This window comes from Phaseolus vulgaris, chromosome 8 (genome assembly GCF_051622355.1).
Source record: "Phaseolus vulgaris cultivar YP4 chromosome 8, ASM5162235v1, whole genome shotgun sequence".
NCBI lineage: Eukaryota > Viridiplantae > Streptophyta > Magnoliopsida > Fabales > Fabaceae > Phaseolus > Phaseolus vulgaris.
The window spans coordinates 8,586,002-8,602,203 of record NC_143505.1 but is presented as its reverse complement, the minus strand read 5'-3'; the positions used below and the strand labels follow the sequence as shown (position 1 = coordinate 8,602,203).

General features: G+C 31.1%; 2 protein-coding genes across 2 annotated transcripts; one reads left to right on the top strand and one right to left on the bottom strand.

The window, feature by feature from the left end:
* The first annotated feature begins 4,380 nt into the window (after window positions 1-4,380).
* LOC137826925 (adenine/guanine permease AZG1) lies at window positions 4,381-6,333 on the top strand. Its single transcript, XM_068633079.2, has one exon. It carries the CDS (start codon window positions 4,518-4,520, stop codon window positions 6,276-6,278), a length of 1,761 nt encoding a protein of 586 aa, XP_068489180.1. The 5' UTR covers window positions 4,381-4,517; the 3' UTR covers window positions 6,279-6,333.
* A 5,707-nt stretch (window positions 6,334-12,040) lies between these two features.
* Window positions 12,041-13,011, bottom strand: LOC137825782 (voltage-gated hydrogen channel-like protein). Its single transcript, XM_068631564.2, has one exon. It carries the CDS (start codon window positions 12,991-12,993, stop codon window positions 12,247-12,249), a length of 747 nt encoding a protein of 248 aa, XP_068487665.1. The 5' UTR covers window positions 12,994-13,011; the 3' UTR covers window positions 12,041-12,246.
* Window positions 13,012-16,202: the final 3,191 nt, after the last annotated feature.

Genomic DNA, 16,202 nt, shown 5'->3' with positions numbered 1-16,202 from the left:
ACATAATAATTAAGGGAATTAAATACGATTTAGACCACTCATCCTACTTATTGTAACTTTAATTTCTTCCCCTAAAAAGGTTTCACTATTCTTTCATCCTCTTCACTTATCAACATCATTCTTTCTTTCCTTTATATGGTCCATGGTTGTAGTTTTTCCTTTTATTTGAATGGATAAAAGCTTGCACTTTGAGGATTAAAAGAATTTTTATAGAGACCACAGGTATCATCTATCATAACCCTTAAACTTAAAACTACATTGTATATAAAATAAGATATATTTGAAAGAAAAAGTACAAGACAAGGAACCTTACCTATGAAAATGGAACTCTTTGCAAAAAACTTTGTTCATTTTTGGAGGGAATACGGTTGTCAATGGAGAACATGATGTTAATAGATTGTGGTCACTCGTAGGAGGGAACCTTGGTTGCTATTGTAGTTTATAATGCCTTCCACGTACAATTGTTTTTCCCTTCACACGTTCACACACTCTCAACCTCATGCTCTTATATATTCTTTTAATTATATGGGTTACAAATATTTTTTTAATAATTATTGTACTGGGACGACCGATCCACCTAGTGAGTCGGTTGGGAACTCGACTATTCAACCAATCAACCATAATGAAAAGGTGACGACGACCAATCCATGACGACGTGTCATGGGTTGACCAAGTCAACATAGTTAATCCACAATTAAAGGTTGTTTAACACAACCCTAAACATGAATCAACCTCCTAATCCGACCCACCAACGAAGACTCATTAAAGTAATATAAATAACACAAATTCCAAGAACCAGGTACGTCATTATCTACAATACTCTGACATCCGAGTGCTGAGACCCTGATTGACTTGAGCTTTGAAGTGCCTTCTGCAGATACTATCCCAGCCTGTGAGACCAGACGACCGAGAGGAGAAAATAGAGCAGGAAGCCAACAGTGATCGTGACCGACCAAAGGAAGTAGAAGAATAATCATTTTCCACACCCCAAACACCCGAAGGATATCCTAAGAACTAAATCTTATACTTTCGTATAATTTTTAACTAATAAAACCAAGCCTAATGTTTCTCCTTTTCAATTCATTTCATTCTTCAAAACCACACTCATTACTCATTCTTTTGTCCTTATTATCATCCTTCGATTATCACATATGTTTTTCTTCTCTTGATAGATGAATTATATGCGAAGCATGACGTGAAACCTTAGTTCCCACCAACAATAACTAGTATCCCAAATTTAATGGTTTTTGTTTTCTATTTTCCTTTTAGAAATTCAGTAATCAGCTTAAAAGTTTGGTTATTACGAAGGGAGAAACATAATTTTTTCTTGATTTGAAAAAATAATAATAATACAATTTTCTCATCCTTCAATTTATTTTAGGAATTATTCGTTTTAGAGTTTAGAATTTTATTATCATTTTATTCTTAAGAAATATTTAAAAAACTAAAAAATAAAGATGTATTTAAATTAAATTTTAACTGACTCTCAATTAATGTGGTAGTATTTAAACTAATCAAAACACTTTCTTTGAAAAATGAAACAAATAAACAATAGTAAATGAAACAAATAAACAATAGACAGCAGTGTATGCACTTACATGGTAAATAACTTGTACATTATTACATGCACTTACAATTTGATAATCACTCTTAGCCATTCAACTTCGCATCTTCCATCATAATTCGAAATACAATAAGTTTATTGCATCATGCAATAATGCTACTTTATAAATTAAAATAATACTGATTTTAATTAAATGATAGTGTAAAATACATTGAAAAAAAGAGTTATGAAACAATTCGATTAAGATTTATATTACTTAAAATTTATTTTCATTACTCAAAAAAAGTTTTTTTTTTCTTTTGAAGAAAAGAAAGAAAAATACCGATGTAAATGTCTTTTAGCAATAATTTAAGTAAAGGAAACTCAATTAAAATGAAATAATTTGGACTATAGATAATTTTGTTTTTTTTTAATCATATATATAAAACAAAAACTTAAATGTTTTCAACGATCAAACTTTTAAATTTCATATAATAGTCTTTTTGGGGAGAAATATACTCTTTAAATAATAGGTCAATATCAATTTCAAAATTTGTGAACTAAAACTCTTATACTTTTTTCTTTTTCTTCCGGTATAAAAAGCATACTAATAACATTTTTTTTCAGTAGAAGTCTCAATGGCACGTAATATATGATTCTAATATGTGTTCTTAGCTAAATGAAATCATACCGAAAGTATAAGGCTCATGTGGGTTTGTTAGAATAGCTAGATTGAATTTTATTCCTAAAGTATAGAATGTACAATATTTGAATAGTTTTGTTTATATTATTTTTAAAGAAATGAGAGACTTACACATGACATGTACAAGGAAGTCAATCCCAATTTAAAAGAAAAAAAAACAATAGTGACATCAAACTAAGTAGGTAAACTACAAAGTTTGACTTTGATCACTACATTGACTAATAAATGACTTCAATTATCTAACTAATTCTATGAATTGGCCTTATCAACTACCAAAACAACCATATGCCAATAATGTATTTATAAACAACCTATTTTGATATTTAGTTCTCAAAACACTCTAATTTGAGATAAAAGAAAACATTCGAAAAGATGAAAAAAAAGAGAAAAGTGAATCCTATAGGTGCAATTTTGTCTTTTATTTACTAAAATGGAAAAAAAAAAATTGTTACATGATTGAGTAAATCATATTCTAATAATATTCTAATAGAACTGTATTGGCACAACCAGACGTATCAGTGAGTCGATCAGATAGAAACCATCTGGTCACTCGACCACAATAAGAAGGTCGCGTGGCAACATGTGGCCGACCGACTCATGACGACGAGCCATGGGTTGACTAAGTCAGCAAAATTAATCTATAATTAAGGGCTGTTTAGCATAATCCTAAACGCGAACCAACCTCCTAATCCGACCCATCAATGAAGGCCCACTAAGGTAATATAAATAGCACAAATTGCAAAAACTAGGTACATCACTATTTACAGTACTTTGATAACTGAGTGCCAACACCCTGACAAACTTGATCATCAGAGTGTCTTCTGCAGGTATCATCCCAGCCTATGCTACCAAACGATCGAGAGGAAGAAGGAGAAGCAGGAAGCCAAGAAAGACAGCGACCGACCGAGTGGAAGAGCAAGACAAACGTTCTCTAGGTCCCAACACCCGTTTGAGAACAAGAACAACTTCGTAAAAGAAAATTCATGATTAAGTAACACGACTTCTAATATAAAATTATTTTTTAACTCAAAACGTGTGATCAAACTACGACTTTCATGTTAAATTGTATGATGAATAAGTTGTGAGGCCTAAAAACAATTTTAATTAACAATGACTTCGTTCCTGCGAAAAATTACTTATGCCGAATAGCTGCAAAACTAAAGTCATACATGTATAAAGCACAACTTTAATATAAATTTTGAATAATAGAAATGTGCAATGGAATGACTGATTTTACATACAAATTATAATAAATGACTTATTAAAATTTATATTAATATGGATATTATTATTAAAATAATAATAATTATAAGTATCATAATAATAGTTATAATAAAAATAATAATTATTATAATATAATGACAAAAGTTATCTATGAATTATGATTATAAATATGTAGTGAAATGTATTTTTTTTAGTGATTAATTTTGAGTAAATATTTCAAATATTTAACAATTCAGTTAAATTATTTCACATTTCAATTTTTTTTTAATTAATCCAAAATTTCAGTAATAATAACACTTTTTTGTATAAAACTGAAAATAATACGTGCAGAACACGATTTAAGTGTAACATTTATAGAATTAAAGTCATCAAGTTTTTTTAAAAAGTTGTTTTTTATAAGAACGACTTTATTATTGATCAAAGTCGTTTTTAAACTTCATGATATAGTTTAAGACGAAAGTGATGATTTACTCACACGATTTTAAATTAAAAGAAAAAAATTAGATTATAAATTGTACTGTTGTTATATTCTACAAATACAAAATAAAATTGCACAATTTTAATGCAAAAACGTCCAATAGAAAGTGAGGTCCAATGGATAAACAAATGTAAACAAGATAGCAACATAAATAATAAGAAGAAGAAAATGGATTTGGAAAGAAGGAATAATAGAAAATTTAAAGATATCCAAAAAATGAGAGAAACCAAAATTGTCATTTTTGTATCTTTGTACATAAAAACAAATAGAGAATTGTAGTCAGAAAATGGCACCAAATGCAAACCAAAGCACCCTACATCATTTGAATTTAGTGATGTATGATATATATAACATGTTTTCATTTATAATATATATAGTATGAAAAGAGAAGAATTTAAAAAAGAAAAGAAGGTCCAAGAGCACTGAGAAGGAATATAAATACGATAGGTACATAATAGGATGAAAATAGATCCTCATCAACCTTCTCTGATTCCCACACCAACTCTTCTTTTTCTCTTCATTTTCATACACCTTCCCATACACACCTCCTCACACACACATTGCTCCATATGGCACAACTTCACCCACCACTTCCGACTCACACTCACACTCCTCAACTCACGTCGTGGTTAAATTTACTGGTGGCTGAAAGCCGCTTCGGCAAGCGCTTTAAGCTTGTAGAACGCGGTTCTACTTTTACAACCGAGTTACGTGCCGGTACAGCCACGTTCCTCACCATGGCCTACATCCTTGCCGTCAACGCCACCATCATAGCTGACTCCGGCGGCACTTGCTCCGTTTCCGATTGCACCCTTCTATGCTCTCACCCCAATATTTCCCTCACTCAATGCCCCACCCACCTTCTTATCCCACCCGATTCCTCATGCAAGTACCCGCCCGTCAACCCGGGTTACGCAGCGTGTGTGGAACGCACGCGCCGTGATCTCATCGTTGCCACTGTCGTATCCTCCCTCGTGGGGTCCACCATAATGGGCGTGTTCGCCAACCTTCCATTGGCGCTCGCGCCAGGCATGGGCGCCAACGCATACTTCGCCTACTCCGTGGTCGGGTTTCACGGGTCGGGTTCAATACCCTACCGAACCGCTTTAACCGCTATCTTCTTAGAAGGCTTGATTTTTCTTCTAATATCGGCCGTTGGATTCCGCGCGAAACTGGCGAAACTCGTTCCCAAACCCGTCCGAGTTTCGTCCACTGCCGGGATCGGTCTCTTCCTGGCCTTCATTGGGCTTCAAAGCAACGAAGGCATTGGCCTCATCGGGTTCAGCCCATCAACACTCACCACACTCGGAGCCTGCACGAGAGACAAACTAACGGCGTTAGCTCCCGTCACAATAATCAACGGAACCGTTAGTTTAATCCCTGGCGGCGCCGTCTCCGGCAAGATACTATGTTCGGGGAGCCGAATGGAGAGCCCCACCCTATGGCTGGGTCTTGTCGGGTTCATCATCATAGCTTGTTGTCTAATGAAGAACATAAAGGGCGCTATGATATACGGCATCGTTTTCGTGACCGTGATCTCGTGGTTCAGGAACACGTCAGTTACGGTGTTCCCCAACACGGATTTAGGCGACGCGGGTTACCAGTACTTCAAAAAGGTTGTTGACGTGCACCTGATTAAATCCACGGCGGGGGCGCTTAGTTTTGATCACATGTGGAAAGGTGCATTTTGGGAGGCACTGTTCACGTTCCTGTACGTTGATATTTTGGACACCACTGGGACTTTATATTCGATGGCTAGATTCGCGGGGTTTCTCGACATCAACGGTAATTTCGAGGGTCAGTATTTCGCGTTCATGTCCGACGCGTCGTCGACCGTGGTGGGGTCGTTGCTGGGCACGTCGCCAGTGACGGCGTTTATCGAGTCCTCGACGGGGATACGCGAGGGGGGACGGACGGGGTTGACGGCTTTGACGGTGGCCGGGTATTTTTTGTTGGCGTTCTTTTTCACGCCGTTGCTGGCGTCCATTCCGGCGTGGGCGGTGGGGCCGCCGTTGATCTTGGTGGGGGTGATGATGATGAAATGTGTAACGGAGATTGATTGGGAGGAGATGGGGGAAGCGATACCGGCGTTTGTGACGATTCTGTTGATGCCGTTAACCTACTCTATAGCTTATGGGTTGATAGGGGGCATTGGAACGTATGTTGTGTTGCATGCGTGGGAGTGGGGAGAGAAGTTGATGAGGAAATTTGTGAGCAAGGGGAAGAAGAACTTCAACGATGCTTCATCCAATCTCAGTGTAACTGCAAATACAAATCCTCCTGTTCTTGATCGTCATGAACTAAGAGATCATAAACCTCTTCAAGTGTAGACATTATTTTTGGAAACGCTATTTAATCCAACAAATTATGCTATTACCTGCTTTATCATTATTATGCTTCTGCTCAATCTTTACACCAACTATAACTTAGTGTTTTTCATTTTTTTTTGGTAGTTTTAATTAATGATTTTTCTTTCATATATGTATGTTTTTAGATTAAATTGGGAACTTTTTCCTATTTAAATTTTATTTGTGATTTTGATCTTCTTACTCTTTTGTTCATTTTCATTTTAGTAATAATCTTTTCAAAAATTCACTATTTTGGTCCAATTCTTAAATTGATATTCATTTTACATTTTAAAAAAAGTTAAAAATACTATTATTTGAGAGGTTGTTAATTGACGTTAGGGTGGTTGAAAAAACAAGTTTTTGCTAGATATAATATAACCCACGTTACAGATTATAAAGGAAAATAAAATTGTATTCTTTTGAGTGAGTTGACTAAAATCAATTTAAAAGTTTAATAAAACCTTATTATGAATTGAAAAAATCTATTATAATCAAAATTCAGAATGCATTTTATCTTTCCATTGAGTTCAAAAATCCAAATCCATTATATAATTTGTAATTATAATTTTAAATCCTTAAAAATTCAAAAAAGCAACTATGTTATGTAATATGCTCTACAGTTTAACAATTTGCTTGACATTAGCATAAAATTAGGGTTGCATCTCGTATTGCTAACAGTTAGACTTTCTGTTTCTGTAGTGTAGTTATGATACATTGACTTGTTTGGTTTAAAGGTGAACAAACTTATAAATTTTCCTTTTTCTGCCCAATAGTTTTTTTTTTCTTTCTATCTTTTACATTCATATATGGAGTTCTAAGATCTATTATAGCAGTTAAAAACTTAATTCTTAAAGTCTTGGTTAAAGGGGATCCTTGCTTTCTCTAATATTAGGATTCTGTGGTCTTGGGCACAGAGAAATGTTCGTGAGGGTAAAATGATTGCTTCACTATCACTCACATGAGTTAAAATAATCAACATTGTTTTCTATGCACTCCACATAGATTATTAGCTACAAACATAATTTTAATTAACTAAAGAAAATATAAAACTTCACTCAAATACAATAATTTTAACTAGTTGCATCTGTTTTTCTTTTTAGGTAGTTTAAGTAAATGAATTACTTCCTAAATAACATAAAAAGTATTTTACACTATTTTTTTTTCTATTTTTTTTTTGCTAAATTGTCCAAAGAATAAATCCTCCATTTTTTTTATTAATGGTTGTATTATCGCATCTTTTACTAATAACTACAAAACAATCAATATTAAGATTCAAATACAATAGATATTGTTCTCTTTATAATCCAAATTCACAACTTTTAATCAAACATGATATCACAAATTTTATAATGATAAGAAATTACATATGAAACACAAAGAAAGTAGTTAATATATGGATTACAACACATAAACTACATTTAATATATCGACCACAAACAATATAATGATGAAAAGATTTTTTACCTTTGCATTAGAACTTTTCAATTTTCTTCCTTAAGTCTTATGATTCTAGTGATATGATATCAATGGCTAGTACTTTAGAATAATGTATATCTGCAACCAAAAAAATTATAATAACATATAAAAGATGACTTATCTTTTTGTTTGTAAAGTAAACTTCTGATCAATCATCAAACATATAGATACATACATATTATGTAATGTTGATTGTAATTTCAAACATACATGAAAAAACATTGGTATAAAACTAGTCAAAGTTTGTTCAGATGAATAGATTTTGAAATAGAAGAAGAACAACAAGTAAGGGTTGTAGCTAGCTTCATTCTTAACTTATTGTTGGAGATCCCACATCGACTAGAGATGAGAGCCTTTCATAATATATAAATGGGTGCAAACCTCACCCCATTGAGCCGGTTTTATGGGGTTGAGTTAGGCTTAAAGTCCACTTCGTAATATGGTATCAGAGCCATTTCGAGCCTATCCTAGCGAGTAATTGTTGGGCTTATCAGGCCACCCGCTATCGGACCGCTATCGGACCACCCAAAATATATAGTCCCACGCACGAGTTGGTAGTCTCGGCGTGAGGGGGGTGTGTTGGAGATCCCACATCGACTAGAGATTAGAGCCTTTCATTGTATATAAGTGGGTGCAAACCTCAATCCTATGAGCCGGTTTTATGGGGTTGAGTTAGGCTTAAAGTCCACTTCGTAATATGGTATCAGAGCCAGGTTCGAGCCTATCCTAGCGAGCGTTTGTGTTGGGCCTATCGTGCCACCCGCTATCGGGCCGCTATCGGACCACCCATAATATATAGTCCCACGCACGAGCTTCTATCTATCACTCTCGGCGTGAGGGGGGTGTGTTGGAGATCCCACATCGACTAGAGATGAGAGCCTTTCATAATATATAAATGGGTGCAAACCTCACCCCATTGAGCCGGTTTTATGGGGTTGAGTTAGGCTTAAAGTCCACTTCGTAATATGGTATCAGAGCCATTTCGAGTCTATCCTAGCGATTAATTGTTGGGCTTATCAGGCCACCCGTATATAAGTGGGTGCAAACCTCAACCCTATGAGCCGATTTTATGGGATTGAGTTAGGCTTAAAGTCCACTTCGTAATACTTATACGAGTCAAAGTAAAAAAATAAAGTAGAGAAATTTATTCAATCTTATAATTAGTGACAATAATAATATATTCTCTTATATATTCTAGAAGAATCTGAATTGCGAGTGATTAGACGTGTAATGAGAGAGATCAAATGAAGGTGACAAACTGAGATAAATTATACTGAAGGGATGTCTAATAAAATTAGAATTCCTACACAAGTCCCAAAATATAACAAACTGAAAATAATACGAGAACCCAAATATTATACATTTTTAGACATAAAAAATATAAATAAACAAAATATAGAGATCGTATTAAATGTTATTAGAAAGAACATAACAACGATGGCACCATAAACCTTGATCAATGTAGAAGAGGATGAAAAAAAGAAAGTTGCACTGCCACACAGAGAGTAAGAAGAGGAGAAATGTGTCATTCAAAGAGTAAATAAAAGCATCTGTTACATAAAAAAATGTCCTGAAAACAGTAGTAGGCAGTTTCTTTCTGCACCCCTACATTTTTCTTCCTGTATCCCATAATGTTGTGCAAAGACAAAACTGTCCCTATATAAAACTGTACATTTATTTTTTTGCATTCCCAATTATGAAATCCGGTAAATTTTAGGATTGGCGCTTCCGATAAAATTTTGGATTGACGCGTCCGGTAATCTCCTGGATTGGTGTTTTCGGTAATCTCTCAGATTGGTGCTTCCGATAGTACATGAATGGTAGTGTTAAAAAATATGCATTCCAGATCCGTCAATCCGTAATTCAAAATATGCATTCCAGATTCAGAAATCCATAATTGAAAAAAATCATTATGGATCCACCAATCCATAATAGAAATTAGGCTTCCAGATTTCAGTAATCTGAAAATCAACAATTTATGCAAACTTTGCTTCCAGAACATCTCCTCATCCAGAAAGCAATATGATTCACTTCCGGATTGATGAATCCGTAGCAAACTCCCAAATCTTGATTTCAAATTAAAGGTAAAGGTCAATTTTGGGATTTACAAAATTGTGGCAGGAAGAAACTGCCACAGTATTATAGGAGGGAAAACGGGCCAAAACCAAAAATTGGCTAAAAACTGAAAAGCCCAAATAGAAAAGCAAGAAAAAAAAAACAAGATAGTTTTTCAGCCTCATATATTCTTCATTCCCAGCTTAAAATAAAGAGTTTTAAAAACATTCGGTGAGAGAAAAACAAATTGACTAGATGATTAACAACAAACTTAATCATCCTTATTTGTTACCTCATGTTACGTAGAATTTCACTAATTTAAAATGATTAAAACTTTTTTTGTGACGTCGATATAATATCACATTTAGAACGAACATACACTCAAGAGTATCATAAAAATTTAAATATTTTCTTTGGTACTTACCTAAAATAAAAATTATTACATTTAAGTGATATTTTCTTTTTATGTTTACATTTACAATATTTTTTTTTCTTTTAATAGTCATAATTATTGTCAAAAGAAATCATCGTTAATTCTACTTTATACCTTTTGTTACATATATTTAGAGATAATGTGTAGCATCATAATTAATTACTCGTGACCAGACCAACCATCTAAAAAAACATCTTTAGTAACAGTTCAATGAAGTTGCTAGCATAATATTCCATTACCACACAAAATTAATTATAGTTATTTACTAATTAACCTTTGTAAGACTTTAACTATTCATCACAAAAATTGTGACATATTATTGTACTTTGTCATAAAGAGTCGTCGATTTTTTTTAGTATCGGTTTTGTTGTGAAATCAAATGGCTTCAATATTCAATAATTATTGTGAATAAGATAATTAATTTATTTAATAAATAAAGTAGATTTCATGGTGACTTATTATTCTTATGTTAGTATCTCACAGTCTTATCGAGAATGAATCTCTTCACTTACAACTATAAAAAAAAAATCATCAATTACAAACCGATTTAAAAAAAAAAATTATTAATTATTATAGTGACTAAATTAGAAATCATTTTAAAAATTAAAACAAAATTAGTTTCTAAATTAATTTATATTATTCTTAAATAGTTTCTAAATTGGTAACTAATTAGATACCAATTTAAAAACTATTTAATAATAATAAAAACTATTTTTTTTTAGTTTCTAAAATGATCTCTAATTTAGTCATTATAGCAACTAGTTATTTTTTTTGTCTATAAAATTAGTTTTTATTTCATGATTTTCTTGTAGTGGACTGATTATTTTGTAAAATTTCAATTTTAAAAAAAGTTATATTAATAAATTTAATGAATAATTATAATATCATATCTTGATATGATCATTATACTGAATTCAATTTACATTTTAATTAAATGTTTTTTCGCAATCCTCTTTTTAATTACACAATATATACCTTGTGTATCGGTAAAAGAAATCTTCCAATCATATTTTTAAACGTTCATAAGTAGTGAAATTAAACTTATATAATACTTTAAGTTATTTATTATAAATCTAAAACATGATTTATATATTAATAATCTATTTGTTATCATAAATTTTAATTAAGTACAATTTATACATTAAAAGGTATTTAATTATAATAAATTGTAATCTTATAAAAATAAATATTTGAGATTTATTGGCAAATAGAGATAAAAAGAAATAATGTGCGTTCATTGAATATTTATTATATGAAGGTGGAAAAATATGAAAACTATTATATTGTCGTATATTTTAGAAAAAGAAAACAAAAATTAATTTAACTGAGCAACAAGCAAGATGGGATCAGATCAGGTAAGAAAGCAAAGTTGTTTCAACTAAATTTAGCTTACATAAACAAAATGGCATCATTTCAAATACCAATAAATGGTCTGCACAAGGCTTCAGCCTCTTTTTTTGGTTGAGAACAAAGTAACTAAAATACCTATCATTACCTTAAAATACAATCTTAAAATTAACTTAATATTCCAAGGAAACAACTTATGAAGGATTTTTGGGATGAAGATATGTTCTTATTATTAAAGAGTAAACCTCTTTGGGTATAAACAAAGGCACTCAAATTCATTAGTGGTTCCACAAGATTACTTTATCAATTGAATTAAGAACTAATTACAATAACCAAGGGAAACTCAGTGCTGGAGAAAGCAGGTAGAAAGAGTTCTTGTGACAGAAACATATGTGGTAGAAAGATTTCAACATGAAAGTCGTGAATTGAGATATACCTTAAAAAATTCATATCAAGATGTTGCACCTGTCCAATATCTGTAACGTACATATTCCTTAGTTTGTTTTTTCATATTCGTAAGGTTCAAGATACTCAGATATATTATTATCTGCATCTGATATATACCCAAATTTTTATTTGCACATATCTTGATCATTTATTCTTTTTATATTTGAAACAATAAATAATTAGTGGGTAATTTCATGATCTTTTTGACTTTAGGTAAGGGCTTTCATCCCTACATTTATCTAAATCTTCCTCCAACATTTCTATCATCTTGTCCTTCTCGTATATTGCTTCTAAGAGCCTAATATTTTCTTCTTTGAGAGCTTCAAACTGGCAAATTATTCCTGCAATTTGAGCTTCAATGGCCTCATCACTCAACTCAAAGACACTCTCCACCATTCTAATGAAACGCCACAAACTCACTACAACCAACAAACCACCCCCTTTTCTCACCACAAAGGCTTCCAAAAATATAGCCCCTATGACTACAACTGCATCAATGACATACCCCACATGCTGGAAAAATGAAGAGCCTAACCCCACTAGTAGAGCCATTGTCTTGGCTAGAAGAATAATCAGAATGCCAATTCCAATCCAATGGAAACATTCTTCTGCTACGCTGCTTATGTGTCTCTCACATGAAACTAGAGATGACGATAGCTCAAGGGTTGTGATGATGAGGTCTACAATAAGCAATAAGACTGTGAACACGTGAATCCATGTTGAATCAAGGAAATTGGCCAAATGGGTGCGCCATGATGCTCTACTATCCGAACCTTGTTGGCTAGATGTGTTGAATAGAAGCAGCCATCTTTCCCTTCTCTTCCATGATTTTACTAAACTTTGGACTGATGAATCTAATATTTGCATGGAAAATGAACTGGTGGGGGCTTGTGTTTGGTTGGTTTCTGAGGAAACATGGACAGATCTCAAGGTTTTCATTGATGAGAAGTGCAAAATTTGGTGATCAATTCATGATTTTAATAGAAGAAGAGAATGATGATTAACTTTGACGAATTAGAGGTGGCATGTTGGTGAAGTGCAAGTAAGATCTGAAATGTTTTGCAAACTTTAGCTTTGGGGTCAAGTTATTAGACGGCCACATTATTTGCATTCTGTTGTTGTCATATCATGTCATCATAGAGACTCAATATTATCACATAATAATAATAATAATAATAATAATATTATTATTATGTATTAATGTTTAATATTATTTCTTTAAAAATTGGTTAACTCTTTTTCATGACATCCTCCATTAAAGGTCATTGAACACAGGATGGTAGGTAAAAGGTCATTACGGAACTAAGGGATTGAGTCCCTTAAGGCTTAAACCAAAAATAGAGCCGACAAGAAAATAAGCTTATTGAAGTCAATTTCAAAGTGCTTAATTTTGTTTTGATTTTCACTAATGTATTGGGCAAAGAAATTAGTGTGATATCTTGTAATGGTTTTAGTTAGTTTAACAGATTATGATAGAGCATGGTTTATCTTTAGGAATTAGACAAGTACTTATCTAATATATTGATGGGAAACCCTTTTTATAATTCACATGTTTACTAAGAAAATGATACTTAGGACAAGTTCCATAAGAAAATGATACTTAGGACAAGTTCCATCTCGTTTGAGTTATTCTTATGAATGAATTTATGTGATAATTATGAGTGTTAAATTTGAAATTTTATTTGAACTAGAAATAACAATATACAAATTTAGAGTGTATTTTTTAGTATTAAATTTTGAAATACTACTTTTTTTACTCCATACATTAACTGTTATTTTTTCTTAATAAATTTTTGTTGTTTAGTGAGAAAGGTTAACACATGTCTTATCTACATGATTTTCAGCATTTAACAACAGTTAGTTAGTGGAACAAGGTTTTTGTTGTTGTTTGTGATAATAGCTTCTCCTCACCTTGTTTGATTATACTACTCCCATACCATGCACACACGCAGCATGGACAGAATCAGCACATTTGCTTAATTATTTAAGCTGTGTATGAAAATTTGCACTCAGTTTGAGTAGCTGATAACACTTAGCAGTACGTTCTTATCAAATGAGTTTTATTCATACCTTCACCACGAAACTTTTGGAATCAGTTGAAAAGAGTTTCACCCTATAGCTTATTGAAATAAGTTCAGAAGGTCATATGCCACTTCCAAATGCTGCTACATTTCCACTTTCCATGGCAAATCTTAAGAAAATTGCTGTCTTTAAAAAATGTTATTTTTTGTAGTAAAAATATTATTTTTATTGTACTAAACTTCAAATTTGTATATTAAGGACCCATATTTATTATTTTAAAAAGTATCTGTTTACATGTTAAAATTATATATATATATATATATATATATACATATATATATATATGTATATATATATATATATATATGATATACATATATATATATATATATATATATATATGTACATATATATATACATTTAATACTAAAAAAGTATGTATATATATATATGTATATCATATATATATATATATATACATATATATATACATATATATATATATATACATATATATATACATATATATATATATATGTATATATATATATATATATATATGAAAATTTGTTATTATTTTTATGGATCCTTTCCTACGAATCTTGGAAGTTGAGCACATATACAAAAGTTATTTTTAGAGCATTTTTTTAGCTTTAAGATTTAGAAAGTAATTTTTTTTAGAGAAATTTTGTAGGGATTGCAACAATTTTTTTTTTTAGCTTTAGAAAGTAATATAATTCATTAATAATAAAAAAGAATTAAAATATTGGAACAGTTTATTTTGTTAGTATTTTAATGTGTAGAGAATGGATTTTCTAGTTAGTTAGGCTTTGAAGCATCTAATGGTTGATAGACAATTGCTTCTTCTACCTCCATGTTTTCTTTTATATAAAATGTAAAAATTATTTTTTTCATACAATTTTATTAAAAATATTTCAGATTAAATGATTTATTTCTTTTAGAATGTATAACTTGGAATTATAAAATTAGGTATTATATTTTAAATTACAAAATTGAAAATTGAAAATTTATTAACTTTTTTTATGTAATTTGAACACAATCTGAAATTATTTTTTGATTTTGAATTGTGAAATCTGAAAATATATTTTAAATTGTATAATTTAGAAAAAAAAATCTTGAAAATTGGGTAATCTAAAATTATTTTTTTACTGATGAATTATTGAATCTGAATTTATTTTCTTTTTGGTTAATCCAGAGAGTGAAAAGATGAAGGTCTGCTATATTTATTATGACTAGAAGTTTGCAATAATAAACTTGTCATCTTTAATACCACTTTCAGAGGAGGCAAAATGAAAAAAAAATTGGGGGTGTGGGAGGAACATATAGAGTTGCAGAAAGTAATTGTGTAATCGATATGAGAAAACGGAACCCAGTAATAGTGCTAAGGTCCAAATGTTAAAAATTTATTGAATAGTATTGATGTTACATAATATCTAATATAAAAAATTTAATCATCGAATAATTTTATGTTTTAATATTTTGAGTTTTTGTTTTAATATTGGAAGTGCTTTTGATTTTTTTTCTAGATCATTCAAATATTTTTAGAAAGTTGAAAAATATAATAGGTTTACTTTGTGAGGATTGTAATGAGTTTTTTCTTAATTATTCAATTTTTTATTTATGTAAACAAAAAAATTAAAAAAAGATCCGCTCAATAAATTGAAATATAAGAGTTTGTTCCAGAAGTTAATATTTTTCTTTATAGTCCTGAATTTTGTTTTGACTTTTTGTGACTATTATTATTTGGAGGTACTTAAAATTTTCTTTCTATCTTAAGAAAACATACAATATTGTTATTGTTATTATTTCCCTTTTCTTCACTTTCATATGCTTGTGAAAACAAATGATGAAGATAGTTACATTGAGATGTGACAAATATAATATATTTTATTGGGTTAAAGAAAGATAAAAAGGAGATTTTTTTTTATCAGTATAAGAAAAAAAAATTATTTATGGTAAAAATACGTAACTAAATTAGCATTATCCAAATAACAAAATTCATAAGTAGTTTGGTGTAGTTAATTTTTGTACGGAATGTCCGTGAATAATTGAAATATTAAGTTATTCACAAACTCAAGTCCGTGAAAATATTTATATATAATTCT